Source organism: Camelus ferus, chromosome 19 (assembly GCF_009834535.1).
Source record: "Camelus ferus isolate YT-003-E chromosome 19, BCGSAC_Cfer_1.0, whole genome shotgun sequence".
In the NCBI taxonomy this organism is placed as follows: domain Eukaryota; kingdom Metazoa; phylum Chordata; class Mammalia; order Artiodactyla; family Camelidae; genus Camelus; species Camelus ferus.
Window position 1 is genome coordinate 4,534,376 of NC_045714.1, and position 23,960 is coordinate 4,558,335.

Consider the following 23,960-nt stretch of genomic DNA (forward strand, 5'->3'; position numbering starts at 1 on the left):
ATTATCAAAGCCACCAGGTGGAGAAAACAGCATGTAAGGAGGAAATCAACACAGAGGGTGCAAAGCTGAGAACTGGAGAAAAACAAAGAGCCTCCTCACTATATGAGGTGCTGGATCAAGCCAGACCTGAAGGTTGTTGGCCCTACTCATACTTTTTGGTTTGCTGAGCCAATGTTTTTATGTAGCTGAGATTAAGTCCTGATTAACATGAACCCAGAGAGACTGTGGCTCCTCAGAAGCCACATAGCTAGGTAGTGGCATATCTAGGAAGAAAGCAGGCAATTTATTGGAGTGAATTGCTTTCCTTTTCATCTGCTTAAAAGAGTATCTCCCAACACACACCATCACCTTCTCCCCTCACCCTCATGCTATGTCATCACTTGTCAATTTTTTTGTTCTTTTGTTCATTATCTGGCTCCCCTCACATCAGTGACCTAAGGGGAGGGACCCTGTCCTCCTTGATCACTCGTGTCTCCCATGTTCCTAGAACAGGACCTGGCACATAGTAGATGCTTCTAATTGTAGAACAGAAAGACAGAAGCTGCCGGCTCCCCTCAGCGTGGTCTACCATCATCATCAGGGGTCACCCACGTGCTGGGGGAGGAGGCCCAGAGCCTTTCCTGCCAGAGGGGCATAAACTGAGCTCGAAGTTGCCAGCTGACCTCTCCCCCGTCCCCATCAACCTGTCCCCTGTAGAATCCCTCTGCCAGGCTGTGTATGTTTCAGCAGTGGGGGACGGTTCCCCAGCCACCCCTGTACACCCCAGTTCTTTGCTAACCCTGAAGTTACCAGCAAGGAGCCCAGAGCTAGTGGACACAGAGGCATCCAAAGCCCCTGGTCTTTCTACAGCCTCTGTCCCCACCCCAGCCCAGCAGAAGTATGGCACAGAGTCCAGACAAGTGACTGCAGAGAAGAGGCTATTATTCAGACTACAACTATTCACTGAGTGCCTACTATATGCCTGGCACAGTTCTAGGATCAGAGGATACAGCAAGAAATAAACAAAACCCCTGCCCTCAGGAAGCTTATTCTCTAGAAAGGGAAATGAAGAAAAGCAATAAACAAATAACTGTATGACATATGCTAATTAATAATGCGGTGAAGAAAAATAAAAGAGGATAAGGAGACACCGAGGGATAAAAGGGGCTTACTTAATCACAGCACTCCAGGTGGTCTCTCTAGGTAACATTTGAGCAGAGAGCTTAGTGAGGTGAGGAGTACAAGGTGAGAAGTACTTGGGGGAGAGCATTCCAGGCAGAGGGAGCTGCAAGTGCAAAGTCCCTGGGCAGGGGTCCATTTGGTATTTAAGAACAAGAGGCTAGAGTGGATGGAACAGAGAGGGCAAGTGGGAGTGATGAGAGGAGAGGCTGGGGAGCCTGGTCAGGCCTGGAAGGCCATGATGAGGATTTGGTCTTTGCCCTGCATAGGGTGGAAGCCATTGGGAGGTTCTGTTCTATTTTTTGAGAATAGCCGGCAGAGGGAGAGGTAAGGCAGGACAAGGAGATCGGCAAGCATACTACTACAATAGTCCTGGTGAGAAATGGTGGTGGCTTGGGCCAGGCACAGTGGAGGTGATGGGAAGTGGTCAGATTCTGGCCGCACGGGGAAGGCACAGGAAATGAGGTATGCTGCTGGAACCAAGGTGGTGGGACAGAGGAGAAAAAGAACAGTCAAGGAGGACTCTGAGTTTGGGGTCTGAGAATCTGGAAGGATGGAGACTGGACACCGAGGGGAGGAACAGGTTTCAGAGGAAGGTAAGGCGTTCAATTCTGGCCACACTAAGTTTGTGATGCCTGTTAGACATCCAGAGGGTGTCAGGGAGAAAGACAGGGCTGGGGTCCAGGGCTGAGGCTGGGCTAGAGAGAAAAATGTGGGAGCTCGTGGTGGGCAGAATAACGGTCCCTGAATGATGCCCCCATCCTATCCCCAGACCCTGGGAGTACATGATGTTACCTGGCTAGGAGGAATTATGGCTGCAGCTGGAAATAAGGTTGCTACTCAGCTGACTATAATAAGGAGTAGCCGGGATTATCCAGGTGAACCCAATGTAATCACAAAGGTTCTTCTGTCCCTTTACCTGAGTTGGGCTGGTCTTCCTCTCCGGCCCCCTCACCATTGGGGTCCTCACCATGGGCCTCCCGGGCCTCCTGCGCATCCTCGTGGGTGTGGTAGACCCACTGGTACAGGCCCTGTGAGGGGAGCAGAGTAAGGGGGGCGGCCACCATGCCAGGAGCCCAGGCAGGAAGGGACAGGGCGAGGTACATACTGTTCCCTGATTCCAAAACTCAGGCTTTTAGCCTGTCAGTGCCACCACCTGTGGACAGCCCTCCCAGGCTTCTCTCTGGAACCTTCCTGAGGGTCCTCTAGTCACAGTCAGTGCTCACCCTCTACAATCTACACTCCACACAGAAGCCAGGGAAGTGGGGAGCCTTTGAAAATGTAAATCAGATCCACGGGAGCAGAAACCTTGTCTCCCCTGGGGCCCCAGGGCCTAGAAGTGTGCCAAGCACACAGCAGGTGCTCAGTAAACACTTATTGCATGAACCAATGAATGGGACCACCTCCCACAGAACCCCAGCCCCCAAGTATAACATCAATTTTTTTACCATCAATATGACTATTTGCCCAACGTGCCTCCATAGTAAGAAAAGAGGGTCTTATTGCACCCATTTCACAGCTGTGAAAACTGAGGCCAAGAGGTTTAGGGAGGCAGGGGGGTCATAGAACCCAAGCCCAGCTCAGCCCTGCCAGGTAGGCAGCCCCACCCAACCCAAAACATTGTGGTATGTTCCGAATTTTCCCCAGAGAAGGGAAGGTGGCTCCCAGTACCGCTCCCCAACAAGCAGGGCTTTCCTGATCCCCTTGGCTGCTGGGTAGCTCACCAAGGCCTCTTCCCGGTGGTTCCGGAATGCCTGGAAGTGTTCCAGGACCTCTGGCGCTCCATCACTCATCACGTTGTTGCCATTGACCTTCAGGATGCACTGGCCAGGACAGAGCCCTGCAGCCGCAGCCCCAGAGCCTAAAGGGGATGGGAGCGCTTGAGGCAAAGAGAGCCTGGGGCAGTGCCAGGCAAGGGCCAGTAACCAGATGAACACTGTCCCTCAACCTCCCCGCCACCCCAACTCCCCAGACACCACCCTGGAGCCACTCTCCAACCTACTCCAGTGGGCAGGACAGGGACTCGTGCTCCCATTTTGCAGAAGAATCCGAGGCTCAGAGAAGTAGCAGCTCGCCCAAGGTCACACAGCCAGGAAGGCAGGACTTGAACCCAGGAACACCTCACTCTAGAGCTTCGTCTCCTTTAAAGTCCCACAACCACCTGTATTCCTGGGGTCAGGATCATTCCCATTTTGCAAACAGGGGAACAGAGGCTCGGAGAGGCAAAGTGACTCTCTCAAGCTCACGTGCCTAGGAGAAGCCAGGTTTCAAACTCAGGTGTCCCAGACTCCAAGTGCATGTTTCTTCAGCTATCCCATGACTCCCAGACTGTAGGTCTTGGACCTCAGGGTTTATGTGGTTAATATGAAGGGTCTAGAAGTGCAAATGAATGTCAAGCTTTGTACACAGGAGAGTGACAGGTGGGCATGGAGTGATGGGGACGAGTACAGGCCTGGGCCCCAGAGGCCTGGGTTCAAACCCTGGCTCTGCTATTGACCAACTGTGTGACCTTCGGCAGTTCCTTAACCTCTCTGTGCCTTGGTAGCCTCATCTGGAAAATAAAGACACTAACGGTATCTACTTATAGGGTTCCTGAGACAGTGAATAAGTTAAAACACGGAAAGCACTTAGCCATGTGCCCACCTCTTATTAAGGACTCAAGAAATATCAGCTGTTTTGGTATTTTTGCCGAGTTCACCCATAAGCATCTCTCCTTCTCTACAGATGCTCTAAGGCAGGGCTTCTCACCTCAACACTACTGACATTGTGGGCTGGTAATTCTCTGCTCTGAAGCACAGTGGGCACAGTGGGCTGTTTAGTAGCATCCTGGTTTCTACCCATGAGAGGCCAGAAGCACCCCCACCCCAAGTTGTAACAACCAAATATGTCTCCAGACATTGCTGGATGTCCTCTGGAGGGTGACACTGCTCCCAGTTGAGAACCACTGCTTAAGGGACAAATACAATAAAACCCCACTGTATTAACAGATTCTCAGTAGCTTTCTGTCATCACATGCATTTTCAATCAATTTAAAAATATAACTATGACCAGAAGAGTGGACAATGTATCTTTAAACTTTAAAAGTTGGGCCCTCGGGTGGAGAGAGGATTGGGAACCCAGTATCTCAGGTCTGTTTGGTTTCCTCTCCGGGACAGAGTAACCCCTCAAACAGCACGCCAGGAGAAGGCAATACAAAAAGTAGAGGTCTCAAATGGTTGACCTATGGGCTGGAGCTGGCCAAAGAAATTTGGCCAAAATTCCTACTTCCGGTTTCTTAAAAAAAAAAAAAATCTGATCAGAGGAGGCCCACATTCCTGCCTAGCAATAATGAGCTTGAGAAGAGAACAACTCCCCCTTTTCAAGTGCACATGGACTGTTTCACTTTGTCATAGTCCTCACCACTCCCTAGTGTCTTCCATTCAGTTACCCACCTGTAACGGTCTGACCCCACAGGCATCTGTATTTGCAAGCCTCGGCTTCAAGCAAAGAAGGTAAATGCTAACGGTACACTAAGACGCTGAGGCCTGGTGGAAATGGTTTGGGTGCCTCTCAGCTCCTACCACACACACAGACCCGTCTCCCAAAGCTCCCCTCTGTCTCTCAGGCTCTGGCTCACCTCTCCCCACAGCATAGACGTATGGCGGGGCAGCTCCATGGATCTGGAAGCACAGAGCCTCTGGATGGTCGGGGACTTTGATGACTCTGCACCAAGCAAAAGCAGTCATAAGGTGAAGCGGTATCACTCCCCATACCCCAGGGGGCCATCCTGGGGGGCCCTGATTCCCAGGCTTCTGGGAAATCCAGCCCAAAACAGCAGCTGCACCAAGCTTTCCAAATAGAGAAACCGATTTAACCAGAGCCCACGGCATCAGGATCTTTGATGAACAGAACCACTTGGCCTGTTCTTGGAAATTCAGGCCCCGCACAGAAATTCCCAATCACCCTCCTACACCTTCTCCATCATCCTCTTGGTGAGAGGAGGCCTCATGGTGGCCAGGCCAGCACTTCAGCCAGTGAACATTTTATCCCATAATCACAGGCTAGAGTGGGGTGGGGGGTGACAAGTGACCCAGCACATCTTGGTGCTGACTCTAGAGAAATGTCCATGTATCCCCTACAGAACATGGTTTGGAAGGCCAGGTCTTGGCCATTCTGTGGGTGAGACACCAGAGCAGGGCGGGCGACACCTGCCCAGGGGTGGACAGTGGGTGTCGTTAATCCAGGGGCTTCAATGCAGCCATCTGCTGCCCTACTGAGGGCAGGTCCCCCGACAGTGGGCCTCAGAATCATCCCCACCTGCCAGATAAAGCCATCTTGGGGGCCTGTTCTCAAACCACAGATATTTCTGAAACTTGAAACAGGTACATTCCACCCGGGTGATTTCTGCCACTGCAGAACATACCAACCAATCAGTCACTTTCCCTAAACTGGCTTGCCTTTCTACTGAAATAATCCTATTTAAAACATTTCGTCACTCCCATCAATAGAAAACCGAGAGCACCTGCCTTAAATAGAAGGGAGAAGTGAAAACCAAATGCACACATTTTAAAATAGAAAATGCTTCTCCCTGTGCCTGTATCTGGTACCCAACCACTTCTCACCACCCCCACTGCTGCCACCCTGGGCCGGGCCACCAGCCTCCTCACCGCTCCCCCTCTTCCACATCTGCCCCTGACAATCTAGTCTCCCCCTGCAGCCAGAACCTCCATCAGATCACACCTCGCCTCTGCTGAGAGCCTCCCAGGAGCTTCAGGGTCCTCACCGTGTGCACGGGTCACTGTCAGGCAGACATCACTGGCTGCCCCTCTCTTTCACTCACTCTGTTCCAGCCCCATCAGCTTGCTCACTGTTCCTCAAACACACCAGCCACAGTCCCACCCCAGGGCCTTTGACTCCCCATTTCCTCTGTCTGGAGCCCTCTTCTCCCAGAAGTCCCCTTGGCTCCCTTCCTTACCTCCTCCAGGTCTTCACCTCAGCTCTCAGTGGTGTCTTCCTGACCACTGTCCTTCCACGTGGCCCACCTCCTTCCCCAGCCTTGCACACTGGTCCACACTTACTGCTCCAGGATGCCTCTTACTTCTCTATTTTGTTTCCTGTCTGTCTCCTGCTCTGCCCTCCATCTAGACTGAGATCTGTGAAGAGTAGAAATGAATCCATCCAGATGCGGCTGGATCCCCAGAGCCTGAAGCCCCAGTGCACACAGAGGACACTCAGTAAATGTCTGCTGACTGAATGAAGGCATGTGCCAAGAGCCTGCAGAAGAAGTCCCGTCCACAGGGAGCCAGGACGGCTCAGGCAACTTCTCAACCTGAGAGGAATGTCGCCGGACACCCTTGCCCCTGGGGACACTCACTCTTTGGCCTTGGTGGCTATCAGGAGGCGCAGCGGGCGGCGGGAGCAGAAGGACTGGTTGAGGATGGACTCCACCTCCGCAAAGGGCCGCAGGCACACCAGGGCCTCGTTGATGGAGTAGATCTTCCTCCCCACCTGCAGGCCGGCCATCTTGGCAGGGAGACATGCACACGGGTTACTGGCCCCTTCTGCTGCTCTCGAAGGAGCCTTGAATGCATTTAGGCAGCACAGAGCAGGCCCCAGGGACCAAGTGTGATCATAGTGAGCCCACCAGGGCAGCCCCATTCTCCTCTGTGGCTAACAGTTAACGGGCTGGGGAAACCTGTTCTGGCCAACAAGCTATGAAGGGAGGCCTGTAGGAGGCGCTAACAAGAAAGACGCTTTTCCCGAAGGAGAAGCTGCCATAATCGGCCCCTGCTTCCTGCCCTGCTGTGTGAGGACACGAGGCATCGGACTGGGTCAGCCACCTTGTGACCTCGAGAGCTTGTCCAGGACAGTCCAAGAGATGTTGACCCCGAACCAAGACCCAGAACCACCTCCTTCTAACAACTGAAGTCACTAGAAAAATGAAGCCCCGCGGCTCCAGCTATCGAGAGGCCAGCACATGGCTACGTGCAGCCAAGCACATTCCTAATCACTACCCGGAAGCAACCAGAGCACCTGGACAAGGTGGCAGGTGCCTCTCCCCCACCCACCTCCACACCCTCTGGGAACAGCTGAAAGGTGGAATCCCTGGCCTTTCTCCTCCAGGCCTTGTACCCATGTCAGAGCAACAAACTTGCCATATTCAAGCCACTGATCACTATTAGTTTTGTCTGTTATCAGAGCTGATTCAGACCCTCGGGTAGTTTCCCTGCACCTCCCCGACAGGGCCAGCAGAGGGAGCCAGTGGCACGTGCTGGGAGGGCACGCTGGAGCCAGGGGCGCTCTTCCAGCTCCCTAGAGACTGCAGACCAGATGGCCCTGGACTCAGTTTCCCCACAAGGGTGATGAGCAAGGAGGAACAACTGACATTCCCCTATTTTCTGAGCTGGCCTGCCTCGAGGAATGAGGAGAGATGCCCCACTTTCCCACCCACACAAAGCCCACCCTCTGAGCGGCCTCACCTCAGCCAGCGAGCCTCTCTGGACCGACTTGACCACCACAGCCTTGTTCTTCTCCTCGATGTCAAAGCCATAGTCTTCCTCCTGGGGCAGGATCTGAGGGCCCGAGGCAGGAGTGACAGGTGAGGCAGGGAGGGAGGCCTGGAGCCAGCCCCACCCTGGCCCCCACGGGACCGTGACCCTACTGGATCCTCATGCCCCAGAGGTATACAGGGTAGGGATGGGGGCTGAGGTGCAGTGGGATGAAGTAAAGCACAGACAGCACCCAAGATACAGTAGGTGCTCAATATGTATCTGTCAAGTGAAGACACCACCGGGCTTGGACCTCGGCCTGGGGCTGACCATTTATTAGCTGACTTTTCATTGCCTGTCACCCCTTCCTCCTCCCAAACTGAGGACAGAGCCTCCTCTTCTATGCACCACCATCTCCCCATCGCTGGCATACTGTAGGCGATCAATAACAATTAACAAATAAAATAAAGCCAAAGGTGTCCAGCCACCAAGAACTTGGGGGCAAGAAGGGAGTTTGGGGAGGAGCCTCCCTCCCCAGTGCAGGACGACAGAAGGCTGGGAGGGGCTGGGGGTGAGTGGTGGGGGGGATACAGAGAAATGCAATTATTTGTTCACGTAAGTATTTTGCTGAGCGGCTGCCTATTAGATGTGCCAGGTACTTGACTGGGCTCTGGAAACAGCACTGAACAAGACAGACGGTTTCTGCCCTTGCGCAGCTGAATGTCTAGTGGGGGAGAGAGACTACAAAGAAAGAAAGAAATACAGAATGTGATGCAGGGAGTGTCCGCAGTTTGAATTAAAATAAAGCACTTAAAGGGACAGAATGTGGCATGGCAGTGGGGCCAGAGGAGATGATATCTGAGCTGAGACCTGAATGAAGTGCGAACAGAAGTTTACAAAGAGAAAAGTGCTCCAGGCAGAGGGCATAGCATGTGCAAAGGCCCTGAGTCAGGTTCCAAGGTACTGGAGGATAAGAAGGAAGATCAGAATGGCTGGGATGGGTGGGGCAAGGCAGGGGCGAGCACACAGATGAAGCCAGAGAGGCAGGTAGACTCTTGCAGACCATGGTGAGAGGCTGGGTTTTACCCCAAGTGTCATGGGGAGCACTGGTGGGCTTTATAGAGGGAGAAGTGGGAATCAGAAACAGCAGCCCCCACTAGTACCACAGGAGAGAAGTTAACGGAGCCGTCTCCTTATTAGGCAGATTTTGGCCCCAACTTCGGCTGTGGTAAGAGACCTAACCTTCTGAGCCTCTCTCCTGACTGCCTGCTCTGGGCCAGGCCTGAAGATGGAGGTTGCTGCCAACCAGGAGGCAGAGAAACAGGATTTGGTGAGCGAGGCTGGTAAAATATCTGAACAGGCTGGTAAATCTTCTGTTAACTGCAAGGCTGTTTACAGCAACTAAACAAAGACAGGGTGGCAGCCCAGAGGACCCAAGCCTCTGGTATGCAGGAGGAGTCATTTCAGGAGGCCACCCTCTCCGCACAAGGCTAGGCTGGGAGTGGGGTGGACAAGATGAGAGGGAAAGGAAAAGAAAGGGAGGTCACTAAGCCCCATCTCATCTGTGAAGAGGGTAGTCTTGGCCAGGAAAGGGACCTGATCTCTGGGCAGTGTTGCCAGCCACCTCTCAGAATCCTCCATCCTCTTGGGTGCTCAAAGCTGAGCCCAATTTCTCAAGCCGTAACCCGAAGGCAGCCCGGTTCCCAGGTTTGCAGGCAGGTCTGGGAAGGAAGGTGCCGTAGCTGAGCTCTGCTCCTACCAGCACGCGCTTGGCCAGGATGTTCTCCACCAGCTTGAAGTCATTGCGAAGCTGTTTGTTCTTGCTGCTGGTTCCCTCCATTTCCTCGTCTGCGTGGAAGCGGAAGTACTGGGACTCATCCTTGAACTCGCTCTTCTCCAGCACTGCAGACCCACAGACACACAGGCACGGGGTCAGGCCCACGTGGGGAGCTTTCAGCATCTGCCAACTGGCGGGCACTGGCCGGAACCAGCCCCTGGACAACTTTGGATTGGCCAGTAGAGTGTTTTATTAAACAGAGTCAGGTGTCAGCGCTAACACATCAGGATATGTCACATAAAAGTCTGGCTTTCGGACGTCTCTTGAAAAATCTGAATGTGCCCACCTGCTATAAAGGCATATTACAAAGTCATGGTAACCAAAACCGTGTGGAACTATAGCAGAAATAGATTAAAGAACCAGCGGAGGAGAACAGCAATCACATGAGAGGACACTGTGCTTATGGGAACTTAGTACATGATGGAGGATGAATGATCACGTGGAGGAGATTCCACGGGCGGTACAGGGGAAACTGACTCACTCACAGCAAAAAAACAAAACTGGATCCCTGCCTCACATCATATACAATAAACTCCTGTTGGGTTAAAGACCTAAATATGAACGGGAAAACTAAAGCTCACCAACAAAATGCAGGAGAATATCTCTGTCCTAGAACAGAAGAGGAGTTCATGCAACCAGACTCCACCCCCCGCAACAAAGAGCAACAGGATAAAATTAAGGACTTCCACTCAGTCAGGCCACAGGGAGGCCAAAGATGCAAAGCTAACTGTACTGTCTAAAACCAACAAGGAAGGAAAACCTAGAATAGACAGGAAACTCCAATAAATCAACCACAGAAAGCTGGGAAACTCATAGATAAATGGGCAAAGGATATGAACGGGTGATTAACAGATGGGAAAACCTAAGTGGGTGGCAAGTATGTGAAAAGGAGCCCAACCTCACTAATAACCAGGAACAGACCCTTTAGACGTCCCTGTGGGCCAAGAGGGGCCCACTCCCTCTTTTTATAAATAAAATTTGTTGGAACACAGCCACACCCATTTACTTATGTATTGTCTAGGGGCTGCTTTGGGGCCACAGTGACAGGGTTGAATCATTGCAAGAGACTGTATGGTCCACAAATGTCTTACTATCTGGGCCTTCACAGAAAAAGCCATTGGCCCTCTGTTCTAAGACAAGCCAGAAAAATGAATCAAAACAACCAGTAAGAACCAGTATGTGATACAGTCCCTGTGGATTACAATTTAACTAAGTACCCACCAGCACCACGCACACTGTGGATACAGGATTAGGTCCGTTTACGCCACAGACAAGGAAGGTCTGCTGCACCCATTTCACAGATGGGGAGACTAAAGCCCCGAGAGGCTAAATAAACTGCCCAAGGTCACAGAGCCCAGGCATCTCCTCTTCACCATACTCCCCAGGCTGGCCTGAGAGATGGGGACAGAGGTGACTTATATAAAGAGGGGGTATCAAAGCAGCTGTCTGAAGTCAGTGGGCCTGTGAAAGAAGAACAACCAGTTGCCTTAGCTTCGAGCCGTCCCCGCTGTCCCTGAAGACTGAGGCTGCCCACTGACTTTGGTGACTACACGAAAAGCATCAGAGGCCTTCCTTTCCTTCTCCTTCCTTTCCCGGGACAGCTAGCCTCCTCAGACCACCTCTATTACCTCCTTGGAGAGAACAGACACACAAATTGCTGCTTTCCCCAGAGCTGGGAGCCAGGCCCCGGGAGGCCGGCTGACTCCCCTCCACTGTAAACATCAGGCTAAAACGGTCTGGGAACGGGCGGGGGGAGCACGGTGTTGTGTCTCGACTGAAATGTCTGGGGAAACAGCTGGAATCCCGGAGTCCAGGAGCTAGGCCAGGTGAGGGCTGACCACTCCCAATGTCCACTCGAGGCCCCTGGCCAGCTGTTTAGCCTCCTGGAGCCTCAATCGCCTCACCTGTGGGGATGATGGCACCAACTCCTGGGCTGGCTGCGAGGACTCAGTGGTGCACCAAAGTGAGAGGGCTGGACCACCTCCCTGGAGACACCTCGGGGCCCATCAGCTCGGGTCAGATGCCAAAGGAGGCGCCGCAGGCCCCACCCCTGCCCTGCCCAGCCCGCACCCTAACCTGCATTTTGCAGCAGCCACAACCCTAGCATTTGGCCCTTTCCTATTTTAGCTTATTTCTGAGTTCGTGGCAGGGAACAAGGGGACCAGGGCCACGCCCTGCAGTCTCTCTCCCTGAGTGGCCCTGTGGGCACTGATGTGGCCCGGAGTGACCCCCTGCAGAACGTCCTTGGCCAGCAGCCTTCCCAAAATAGCAGCCAGGGTGGACCCCTAATTACTCTCCCCCACAAATGAGAGGTTCTGATTGGAAGGAGGGACGGAGCTGTGAGAGGGCCCCGCAAGGAGCAGAGCGGCTTTCGGGAATGAAGGCCTCTGATGGACGGGATCGACGAGGCTGCCCTGGCTGGGCCCGACCTGGCCCTCTCAGCTGGTGTGAGTCCCAGCCCTGCAGAGCCACGGGCACACTGAGCTCAGGTGGGGAGGGGACGGCAAGGCCTCCAGTGGAAAGAGGGGGAAACGGAGGCCGGGAGAGGGGCAATCCGTGAGGCAGGCCTGCTGACTACGAGGCAGGGGACACGCTGATGACCATTCATCTCATGGGCACATCTCTCTCTGGCTGAACGGACCGCAGGTCCAGCAGCTAGACCTGGGGCTGAAAACTGGGGCCCACGGGCCTGTTTTTCTAAATAAAGTTGTACTGCCTTGCAGCCCCGCCCATTTGTTCATGTGCCACCCGCAGCTGCTTTTAGGCTACAGGGGTACAGCTGAGCTGTACCTGCAAAGCCTGGAATACCTACTATCTGGCCTGCTGCAGTCTGCTGGCCTCCGAGCTAGAGCACAGAGCAGAAGCTGGGAGGTGGAAGGGCCAGAAGGCCTTTCCGAGTCCCACCCCTCCGCCACCACCATCTGGGTCCCAGCCACACAGTCCCTCCCCTGGACTACGGCCATCATCCCCTCACTGGCCCCCCTACTGCCGCCCTCACCCTCACCGCCAGAGGGGTCCCGTAAAAACCTCAGTCAGGCCAGTGCCTCCTCTGCTCAGAACCCTCCCAGGACTCCCGCCTCACGTGGGTAAAAGCCAGAGTCCTCCTCACATGCTCATAACAGCCTGGAAAAGGTACTTATCTCTCTGCTGTGTGATTCTCTATACACACACACACACACACACACACACACATACACGGGGCCGTGGGCTCCGAGGGCAGGACCCACACCTGTCTTGTTCACCCTCTGTCCCCAGAGCCTGCACAGGGCCCGCAGGCAGAAGGCATCCTCTGGAAAACAGAATGGACAGAGGGAGGCGTGGAATCAGTCTCACGGGGACAGAGCAGCTCCAGAGGGTGAGGAAGGAGAGGAGCCTGTCCAGCTGGTCAGGTGGTCTCGCTGGGGAGGTGACAACTGAACAGAAACACGGAATCAGTGATGGGGGGGCAGTTGGCAGTGGGGAGGAGACACCCAGGTAAGGGAAACTGCAAGTGACCAGGCCCTGGGCAGTGTTCTAGACAGGAGAAAGGCTCCTTGGTGGAGTGAAAAGTCCACTTGTCCTACTAAAAATAGAATTACCCTATGATCCAGCAATCCCACTTCTGGGCACATATCCAGAGGGCACTCTAATTCGAAAAGATACATGCACCCCAATGCTCACAGCAGCACTGTATACAATGGCCGAGACATGGAAGCAACCTAAATGTCCATCAACAGATGGCTGGATAAAGAAGATGTGGTGCATATATATACAATGAAATACTACTCAGCCATTAAAAAATTAAATAGTGCCATTAGTAGCAACATGAATGGACCTGGAGACTGTCACTCTAAGTGAAGAAAGCCAGAAAGAGAAAGAAAAATACCGTATGATACCATTCATACATGGAATCTAAAAAAAGACACAAATGAACTTATTTACAAAAGAGAAACAGACTCACAGACATAGAAAACAAACTTATGGTTACCAGGGAGGAAGGGGGGTGGGAAGGGATAAATCTGGAGTTCAAGATTTGCAGATACTAACAACTATATATAAAATAGATTAAAAAAAAAAAAACAAGTTTCTATTGTACAGCACAGGGAACTATATTTAATAGCTTGTAGTAACCTATAATGAAAAAGTATATGAAAAGGAATATATGAATGTATGACTGAAACATTATGCTATACACCAGAAATTGACACAACATTGTAAACTGACTAGAGTTCAATTAAAATTAAAAAAAAAGTCCACTTGTCCTGCTGAAAGGGGAGGAGACTTGGGACTCCGCTGGAGGCCACAAGGAAAGACCAAAGAGCTCAATGTTTGACCTATGGCCTGTGATGCCAGCCTGCCTGGGTTCAAATCCCAGCTCCTCCCTGTTGTGTGACCTTGAGAAAGTGTCCTAACTGTCTGGGCTTCTAGTCCTTACTTATAGATGGGGACGATATTAATACCAACATCAAAGGATCGTCACAAAGATTAAACTCATTCATTCATGGAGAGTTCTTAGAGGGAGGCCAGGCACAGAGGATAACTTCTGTTTTAATTTAAAATGCTGTCAGTGGAGCCATTTTCTCCCTCCCTCTCCCCACATTCCCGCCTCAGGACCATCTTGGGACCGTCCACCTCTCTGCCCCTCTTACACGCTTCTCCCTGTGGCAAGAGGAGCAACATATCTGAGGGGCGAGGCCGGGAAAAGTGGCGCTGCCTGACCTCTGTCCCCACCGATCCCTCTCCTCTCCTCCCCGTGGAAGCTTGCGGGCCAGGCCTGTGCTGTCCAGCCTCACTGCCCACCCTGGGAGGACATGTCCCATCAGGGAGGAAGAGCTTATTTAGGAAGCCCATGGATTTGGCCTCAAATCCTGCCCATCATTTGCTCTCTCTGGGCCTCAGTTTCCCTTCCCTGTACAATGCACCAGGGACCAGGGTCCTGGCTAGCTCTTCTGTTCCAGGTCAGGCCCCACCCGTCCCGCCCCAGGAGGCTGGGCGGAGGGAAGGGCGAATTACCGTGGTGCATGAAGCCGTTGTTACACAGGCCCACGCCCAGCGCCACCGCCTCCTCCCGCGTCTGGCAGTCGCCCTGGAATGAAACAAGAAGGGGAGGGTGTTAGGTGGACAGGCACCTGAGGGACTGAACCAGGCCAGGGAAAAGCCCAGCACTGCCCCTAGAACGGAGGCTCCAAGAGGGCAGGGATGTGTGTCTGCTTTACTTACTGTGGTATCCCCCAACCATGTCTATGACTGCAATTAATAAACCCCAAACACAAAAAGTATTTAATTGTATGATAATTATTTAAATGTGATAAAGGCACTGCAATAAACACTACAAAGGAGAAATGGAGATTTTATGTGCAGATGCTGTTGGTTGTCCGGCAACATCCCCCCACCCCCAGCTGGCCTTAGAACTGAAACCTTCACTATTACAGACCGCAGTGCACCTATCTAGACAACCACAGATTCCAGCCTCCCTTACAGCTAGAGGTGGCCAGTGAGATCACTGATAGGGAGCTCTGGAAAGGGCTCTTTGTCCCTGACCCTTCCTTTCTCTTCCTCCTGTCTGGAACAAAGATGTGATGGCTGGAGCTCCTGCAGTCATCCTAGACCACAGTGTGACCTGGAGAACAGAAGCATGCTAAGGATGGTAGAGAAAAAAGAGAGAGCATGGTCCTCAAAGATATCACGAGGCTGTCCTAGCAGCTCTGTACTACCAACTTCCGGGCTTCTCTCATACTAAAGAAAAATAAACCCTAAATTCTTAATTTCTTTTTTTTTTTTAATGGAGGTACTGGGGATTGAACCCAGGATTCTGTGCATGCTAAGCATGCACTCTACCACTGAGCTATACCCTCCCTGCTTAAACCCCTAATTTCTTTCAGCCTCTGTAGCTGGCTCTCTGATACTAGAAATCAAGTTCAATTCCTAACTGACCTAGCTCTAGCAGCAAGACATCTGGGGAAGCCAATCAGGGGATCCTAAAAAGTATCTTCCTCCCTGTAAAAGGGAAAAGCAACAGCACCCCTCCCTGCCTGGAAGAAAGTCATGTGAGGAAGTGATGCAGCGGCTGTGGGGCTATCTCATGACCACAGGGCAGACTCTGCTGAGGATGGAATGGAGGACAGAAGGGCCTTAATGTGCGGACAACGGACGTGTAGCACATTACCCATTCAGGCCACTGCTGACTTGGGTTTTCTGTCCTTGCAACTGAAAATACTCCTAAATGGTACCATTTAAACTAGGGGATCTGGCTCAAATCAGGGCTTCCTGGAGGAAGTGACATCCAACACGAAACTGAAGAATGAACAGGTGTGGCCAATGTGCTAGGTTCCTGCTGGGCCTGTCTTTGGGGCCAACTATCCCATGTGGAATGTTGCCTCAGTGGGACGGTCCCTCAAGGCTCACCACCCCCAACCCCCAGCCAGGTTTGGGACACATGACCTAGGGAAGGCCGTTGTGATGCTCCCTGCCCAGGGAACATGACCCTCTGACTGGAGGAACCCAAGGACGGGGAACAGCTGGTGCCAATTCTCACCAAGAGCACCGCCCTGAAGACGGTGCCCCTCGATGCCTGCTCCCGTGTTTCCTGGTGCATTTCTTTGAAAGACCCGGCTCTCGGGTCTCCCCCCAACTCTGGGGGCGCTCCACAGCCTCCCAGTAAGTCACCTTCTCTTTCTTTCTTTTTCTTTTTCTTTCTTTCTTTCTTTCTTTCTTTCTTTCTTTCTTTCTTTCTTTCTTTCTTTTTCTTTCTTCCTTCCTTCCTTCCTTTCTTTCTCTTTCTTTCTTTTTCTTTCTTTCTTTCTTTCTTTCTTTCTTTCTTTCTTTCTTTTTCTTTCTTTCTTTCTTTCTCTCTTTCTTTCTTTCTTTCCCTCTTTCTTTCTTTCTTTTTCTTTCTTTCTTTTTTCTTTCCTTAAGTTAGACTGAATCTGTTTCTTGCAACCCAAATAATCTCAGTATAGCCAGGCAGAGTGTGTGAGTTAGGTGTGTGCATGGTGGCTGGTAGGGGTGATGACAGGCAAAGGAAACAGCACAATGGTCCAGGTCCAGAGGTGGACAGAGCTTGGAGCACAAAAGCAGCGTGGCTGTAAGGACAGGGTGAGCAAGAAGGTCAGTTCCATAAAGAACAGGCTTTCGATCTACTGTGTTCCCTGCTGAATCCTAAGTGCTCAGAACAGGGCCTGGCATACAGCAGGTGCTCAGTAAATGCCTGTTGGTTGAATAAAGGCGTTGTCAGCAGGAACTGACTCATGCAAGAGCTTGTAGGCAGGTCAATGAGCATCAGCTACATTCAGATGGCCACAGGGCCAGACAGCCGCTCATTAAACCACTGCCCAAGCAAGAAGCCATTCCAAGAGGCGCTGGCCCAACACAACCGGGCCAGAGGCCTCCACTGTCCGTGTATCCCTGCCTTAGCCCCCGGCCAGCAGCGGAGGGGCCAGGAGGGAATTCCTCAGCTAAAGAAGAAATGAGCTCAGAGGCTGCAGGACTCAGCCTGCCAAGCCTGGGGCTCAGACCCAGAGCAGAGAGCCTGGGGGAGCCACTGGCCTCAGTGTTTTACTGGTCTGGCTGCCCTGGGCTCACTCGAGGAAGACAAATCTCTCCGGTGGGACCCCAGGCCAGTGGCTGGAGGGCCAGGCATGCTCCGAGCCCAGCCAGGGAAGGCAGCCATCCTGTCGAGAAGCTGCTTCCAGAGCAGCAGCAGCCCCCAAGCTGTGAGGGGCCAGCAGCGGGGAGGCACAGCTGGGGCCCAGGAGGAGGGCAGGCCCAGCTCAGCAGCCTGGGCGGCCAGGCGGGCATCTGGAGCCCACCTGGCTTTCTGAGGCCCTCATAGTCTGGACTCCCAGCCTGTCTTCGCCTCTCTTCTCCCCAAAGGGCCCCGGGGGGACCCACAGGGAGGATCATAAAGTGAGGACCTGAGTGATTCTCTGGTGAAGAGTGAAATACACCAACCCCGGATGCGCCCACCACCTGAAAAGTAAGCCCCCACCCCACATCCCGCCAGCTGTGGGGAAACCGAAAGCCACCAAGTCCACATTTCTCCCCTCCAGGAAGAAGGCATGGGCCACACAGCCCTGTGCAGTCAACTCCACCACCACACCTCCCCCTCACCACCCATCTACCAGCCCCTCTCGCTGGGGGCTCCAGCCATGCCAGCCTCCTTGCTGCTCCTTCCACACACTACACACGGCCCCACCTCAGGGCCTTTGCACTCACTCCTTCCTCCCCCTGGAATGCCCTGTCCTGGCTTTTCAGCTCCTCAGAGTGGCCTTGCCCTAACTGTCCTGATGGTCAACCCAGGGACAATCACTCTTATTAACCCCATTTGACAGATGAAGAAACGGAGACACAGAGACTTGGCACTTGCCCAAGGCTTGTTACACCATGAGAATGGAATCCTTTCAGAGCTGGACCTTCCCCCACGTTACAAATAGGGAAACTGAGGTTCCAAGAGAGGAGGTTAGTTGCCCAGGGTTACAGCCAGGGCTCCCATCCTGTCCCTGTTTATCCTTTGTTTCCTCTGCTGGTGCCTTGAGCTGCCAGCCTGGCCCTTTGCCTGCTCCCACACCACTCCGCATGCTGAAAACCCTGCCACCGTCAGCATTGCCATCTACCGGACCGTGGGGTGAGTGTGGTGGGCACCTTGGGCACATTTCTGCAGAGCCAGCACAGGAGGCAGCAGATCTGACCTGTCTCAGCTCTCCTCTGCCCTAAGCCCCTGACCTCCTGCCCTCCTTTTGACGGCCACAGCCTGGGGCGTCCTGGAGCCCTGGCAGCAGAGACCAGAACTCACGGAGCAGAGAAGTGAAGAGAGCAGATTCTGGAGCTGGCTTCCCCAGGTTCGAACCCCTGCTCCGCCCAGCTGTGACCGGAGACAATTCCTTAACATCTCTGAGCTTCATTTCCTCATTTGTATTTTTTTATCCCCAGATTTGCCCTTGATTTTCCAAGGCCTCTGCCACCTCTCTGTGGTGCTCCCTGCTCAGACTCCACAGTACAGACTGTAGTTAATACAGAAGGCTACTATTACTATTACCACCGCCTACCAAGGCATCATGACAGCCCCGCCCACACACAGTCTTAGAGGAGCACCTCATTCCTGTGTGTCCTGAGGCAGGTGACATAACCTGGGCCTTAGTTTCCCCATTAATAAGCTGGGGGTAATAACTGTGTTTTCCTCAGGTTATTCTGCAGATTAAACGAGAGAATGTACAGAGACGATCACAAGTGACCCAGTACCTAGCTTGTCAATCAAAGGACCAACACCCTGCTTCCCTGCCCTCAGAGATAAAAGAGCCCCGATTCATCTGAGTTACAAGTAGGAGGGAGTCCCTTCCCCAGCCTCAGGCAATGAATTCTGGGGAATTCTAAGCAACTCTCAGTAATCCCTGTTCTCTTCCACAGGGAGCGGTTTAGGGGTACATGTGGGACCCATCTGGCCATGAGACCTAAGGGGAAGATCACTGGGGAAGGGTGGGGACTGGGGGAAGTTTCCTCTACCAAGAAACAGAATGAAAAAGCTCTCTCCAACTGTCCCTGCTGCCTGCCTTTGGCTATAGGTCTACATAGGTGTGATGCCTGGAGCTGTGGCAGCCATCTTACAACTGTGAGGCAACTGTCAAGAAGATGACAGAAAAGAAAGCTGAAAAGAGCCTGGGTGGAAATGGCATCGATGAGCTCTATAGCCGTGAACTGTGGATGCCTAGTTATGTGAGCAAAAAACGTATAATTTACTTTACTGTGTAATTTAGTTTTCTTACTACATGAGAGAAAAATGTCTTTCCTGTATAAGTCAGGTTTCCTATTAGGTGCAGCCAAAAGCATTTCTAGCTGATCTAGTGGGTTTCAATCAACATTTTGTTTCAAGGAGCAGAATGACCTAGAAGTTAAAAATGAAGATGTGTTCAAAGCAAAATAATCCTCCTGAACTACACAATTACATGTTTTCTCCTTGACTTTCTGGCTAAGGTACAAGGTAAGGATGACTCTTGAAATCTAGGCTTGTTGTAACCAGTCTTCAAGGTCATATCCCCATCACCAACCTCTCCCCCACAGAGAGACCCACATGCACCCCATCCTCCCTGATTTCTCTGACCCAGAGCCTGATGACAGCTGTTTTTTGGTCAATCTCATGGAAGCCATCCTGTGTCAGCTCCAATTAGCTTCCCTATGTCCCCAGCCCAGGCCAAGCCACAGGAGGTCTGCCGAAGTGGACAGACACATTCTGTGGTCAGTGGCAAACTTCACTCCACCATCCTCCCCTCCACTTCTAGTTGCAACAGGATGCTGGGGTGTTGGGGGTATGTCCTTGGGACCACTGACAATGACTCAGGCTACTGTAGGGGGCCTTCAGCCACAACCACAGCCTCTCCGACTGCAGTGGCCACGAGCAGACCCCCGCCATGCCCAGCACCAATCCCCGAAGAGAAATCAACAGAAGAGGTTGCTCTTGCTGGCACTTCTCCCTGACAGGAACTCCAGCGCGCAGACCTGAGCCTCTCCAGCTCAGCCAAGGACCTTGGAGTCGACTAGACTCCTGTTTCTCACCTCCCTCACCCCATCTATCCAACAGCAGGCTCTGTTAGGTCTACCTTCAAAAAATCCAAAATCTGACCACTCTTCCCGCTTTCCCCTCAGCCACCTCTCAGCTACTTGCCTGCAGTTCTGAAGTTGTCTCTGAGCTGGTCTCCCAGCTGCCAGCCTCATCCCCCTACAGCCCGAAGGACCTCATCCCACCAAAGGCAGGTGCCATCCCTTCTATGCTCAGAACCTGGCCATGACCCGAGTCCTCCCAAGAGCCCACAGGCCCCACGTGACTGGCTGCCCAACGGCTTCCTATCACTTGTCACCTGGCTCAGGCCACTCCAGCCACACTGGCCTCCTCCCTGCCCGCAGACACACCAAGCTCACCTGACTCAGAGCCTCCAAGTTGCTGTTGCCTCAGAGACATCCCCAGACGTCCCCCTGGCTCGCTCCCCATTTCCAGCCTCTATAAACAATCCCTGCTCAGCAAGACCTTCTCAGACCCCCTGTGGAAACTGGACCTCCCCAGCCACTTGAAAGGTCAACCCACTGGAGCTCGCGCATGCTCCAGCCCCACCGGCACTCTGGCACCGAGCACCAGCTAGCACATTCTGTATCTCACTTCTTTTCCTTGTTCGCTGGATGTCTGCCCTACCCTTCATCAGAGCCTAAGATCCATGAGGGCGGGAGCTGTACCTGTCTTGTTCACTGCTGCGTCCTCAGAACCTACAACACTGCCTGATACACAGCAGGTGTTCAAAGGGAAAAAGGGAGCCAACGAGCCCTCTCATCGACTTTCCCTACACTCTCTTCTACCCTCTCACTTTAAATATCTCACTTTAAATAAGCACCAGGGGGGCAACACCTGCACCTCCCCCCCCACCTCCTCCACCTCCACTGGGGAGTCCAGTGGGCACCCCAAAGGCAGCACCCTCGAACGCCCAAGGAGAACGCTTCATTTCCCCACGCACACCAGTGTTTCCTCCCCCGTCTTCCCATCGCTGTGAACAGCACTTCCAGCCACCCACTGTACCAAAACCCCAGGACACAGCCTTGATTCCCGCCCCACCCCTCAGCGATGTGTCCTGTGTGTTCCATCTCCAAATATTTCCCAGATCCACTGACTTCTTGCCAGCTCAGTAACCCATTCCACTCCCAGCTCATGCCTGGGATTCGCCACTTAAGGCAAAGTCCACATCGTGCTTTGAAACCAGCAGGCAGACAATGGCACCCACAGAGCTCGGGGAACACGAGGCCACAGAAGGGTCCGAGGTGGGGAGCAGCAGCGTTTCAGAGAGCCCTGCACCCGGCATGTCTGGGTTCTGAACAAAGAACCTAAATCACGAAAGAAAACGCCAGGTGTCGCCCCTCACTTGTCACAGCGCACACTCAGAAGGTGGGACCCCAAGCAGATCACCTCTCACCCTCCCCCAGATGTTTGTTTCCTGGTCTTACTGTTTCTGCACCCCCAAAGCCCTCCGCAATTTCTTCAGCCTTCCTTACTGCACATAATTCTGAGGCACCTTGAATCCTTTGTGAAGGAGATGAGGAATTATTATAATAATAGTTCCATTTACTGAGCAATTACTCAGTGCCAGGAACCATTCTAAGCACTTTAGATGATTAACTCATTGAATCCTCAAAATAATCTAAAGGGGAAGTTACTGTTTTTAGCTTCATTTTACTGGTGTAGAAACTGAGGCACAGAGAGGTTAAGCAGCTTGTCCAAGCTCACTCAGCTAGGAAGTGGTGGTGCTGAGATTCGAACCCAGGTCTGCCGGGCTATGAACAAAGCACATGCTCTGGGCCAGTTTCAGGGGATCCCAAGGAAAGATGTACAGTACAATGGGAGGTGTGCGTAGCACAACGGTTAGCAGCTCTGCACTTCCCAGCCGTGCAAATCTGAATCCAAATCCAGATCATTTCAAGACCTCCCACACCTTAGGGCCCCACATCATAGCACACATATTAAAATGCAGCCACATCTTATGTTGGTTTTTGGCTTAAAATTCTTTTTTTCAAGGATTTTTCTGAACTTGCTTTGGAAGTTATTTGGCACCAAGAAGCATTTCCTTTACATTGCTTGGCCACGAATTCTAGACAATCACCAGAAACTTATTTGACATGAGAAAATCCAGGCAGTAAATTGTTTTTGAGTGGAATGAAGTTTTTATGAATGCTAAACTTAATATAATGAGGCTGCCATAGAGCTGCACTCTGTAAATGTTTTAAGTATTTATCCACTTGGTTTCACAGGTGTCGCCTTGTCTTTGAAGCCAATACCTTTTTCTTACAGACTACAAAGGAACGTTCTTGCAGGCTCCCGGAAAAGTTTGTGGAACTGAGGCACAAGTGGGTAAGATGGGCCCATCTGAGTCCCAGCTTTGCTGCTGCAAGGCTGTGTGCCCTTGGACCAGGCACTTGGCCTGGCCTCTCTGGACCCCCATTCCCATCTGTAAATGGGTTGAAGGACTCAGTGAGATAATGCACAAAGCCCAGGTAGGGCTGGGCCCAGAGTTAGCACCTCTGAACAGAGCCATAAAGGACAAGAGGCAGACAGATATGAGAGTCCACAACACTTCAATGGAACAATCACCTTTGGGAAGTTGCAGCAAAATTGACACATAGATTTTCTAAGACTGCCCAGGCCCTGCTCACCAGGAACCTAGGTGAAGGGAATAACCTGGCAAACTCCACATGGAGGCTCCAGTTTGGTGCAAGGATGAGACCAGCTTGTCCCAGTTTGTCCAAGACCATCCCGGTTTTAAAAACTGAAAGTCTCAAAGTGGCAGAAACCCAAGGGTCCCTTGACTGATGGATAAATAAAATGTGCTCTATCCACACAATATTATTCAGCCTTTAAGAGGAAGGAAATTCTGACACAGGCTGCGACATGGATGAGCCATGAAGACATGATGCTGAGCGAAATAAGCCAGACACAGAAGCACACATGCTGTATGAGACCACGTGCACAGGGGACCTAGAGCAGTCAGATTCATAGAGAGAGAGTGGAAGGGTGGTTGCCAGGGGCCAGAGGTGGGGGGTGGGGAGATGGGAAGTTACTGTTCAATGGGGACAGAGTTTCAGTTCTGCAAGATGGAAAGAGCTCTGGAAGTGGACAGTAGTGACGGCTGTGTGATATCAAGAATGGACTTAAGGCTACTGAACCGTACACTTAAAAATGGTTAAGATGTAAATGTTACACTATGTATATTTTACCACAACTAAAAAATAATTTTAAAAAATTGTTTAAACCTCAAAGGCCCGCATGCTGGTTAGCCCCTCAGTCCTGGGCAGAGGCGGATGGCTGGTCGCACGGGACCCGAGGGATTTCTCACCTGAGCCAACAGCCAGTCCACCAGCTTGCTCCCAGGCAGCACCGACTTGTACGTCTTCAGGTGGTAATCGCGGTCCCTGGGGAGAGGAAGCACGCCCTGAGCAGACCGGAGAGAAAAGAGGCGGAAACATCCCAATTTCCCTGCTCAGAATGCTCCAAATTTCTAGGCTCCCCAGCCATGGGTCCGAGGCAGGGGGCGGGGAGAGCCCCAGGCAGGGAGCCCCACTCCTCATTCACAGTGTCACCTCGGGCAGGACCTGACTCTCATGTGGGGACAGGAGCAGGGGGCTCTCAGGCTCTGGAAACTCTCCTGCTGGGGCCCTCAAGCAGGGCCGGCTCTGCCCCGCACGGAACACTGGGCTGTGTTTGGAGACATGTTTGGCTGTCATGACCGGATGTTGAGGGGCCGGAGGTACCACCACCAGCATCTAGCAGGGTGCTGCTAAACACTCCAAACTTTCCAGAACAGCCCCCAAACAAAGAATTATCCAGCCCCAAATGTCAAGAACGCCAAGCCTGCGGAAACCCGATTTAGTCTGTGTGGTGAGAAAAACTCCCAGTTCTTTCCTTTTTGTTTTGTTGTAGACATTCGTGTGTTTAAAGGTAACAAATCTATACTGACATGGAAAGCCCTCTCCGTGGGCTGGTGCGGGCATTCGGG

General features: G+C 52.4%; 1 protein-coding gene across 1 annotated transcript in view; it reads right to left on the bottom strand.

Annotated features, from left to right (window-relative positions):
- Positions 1 to 23,960, bottom strand: part of PREX1 (phosphatidylinositol-3,4,5-trisphosphate dependent Rac exchange factor 1) — a 175,746-nt gene that overhangs the window by 24,753 nt on the left and 127,033 nt on the right. Inside the window, exons 14-21 of the mRNA XM_032461329.1 lie at positions 23,301 to 23,376; positions 14,455 to 14,527; positions 9,385 to 9,527; positions 7,617 to 7,709; positions 6,512 to 6,660; positions 4,775 to 4,860; positions 2,883 to 3,019; positions 2,078 to 2,189 (exon numbers count right to left, since the gene is read on the bottom strand). Of these exons, the coding sequence (XP_032317220.1) occupies positions 2,078 to 2,189; positions 2,883 to 3,019; positions 4,775 to 4,860; positions 6,512 to 6,660; positions 7,617 to 7,709; positions 9,385 to 9,527; positions 14,455 to 14,527; positions 23,301 to 23,376 (869 nt within the window). The remainder of the gene's footprint in view (positions 1 to 2,077; positions 2,190 to 2,882; positions 3,020 to 4,774; positions 4,861 to 6,511; positions 6,661 to 7,616; positions 7,710 to 9,384; positions 9,528 to 14,454; positions 14,528 to 23,300; positions 23,377 to 23,960) is intronic.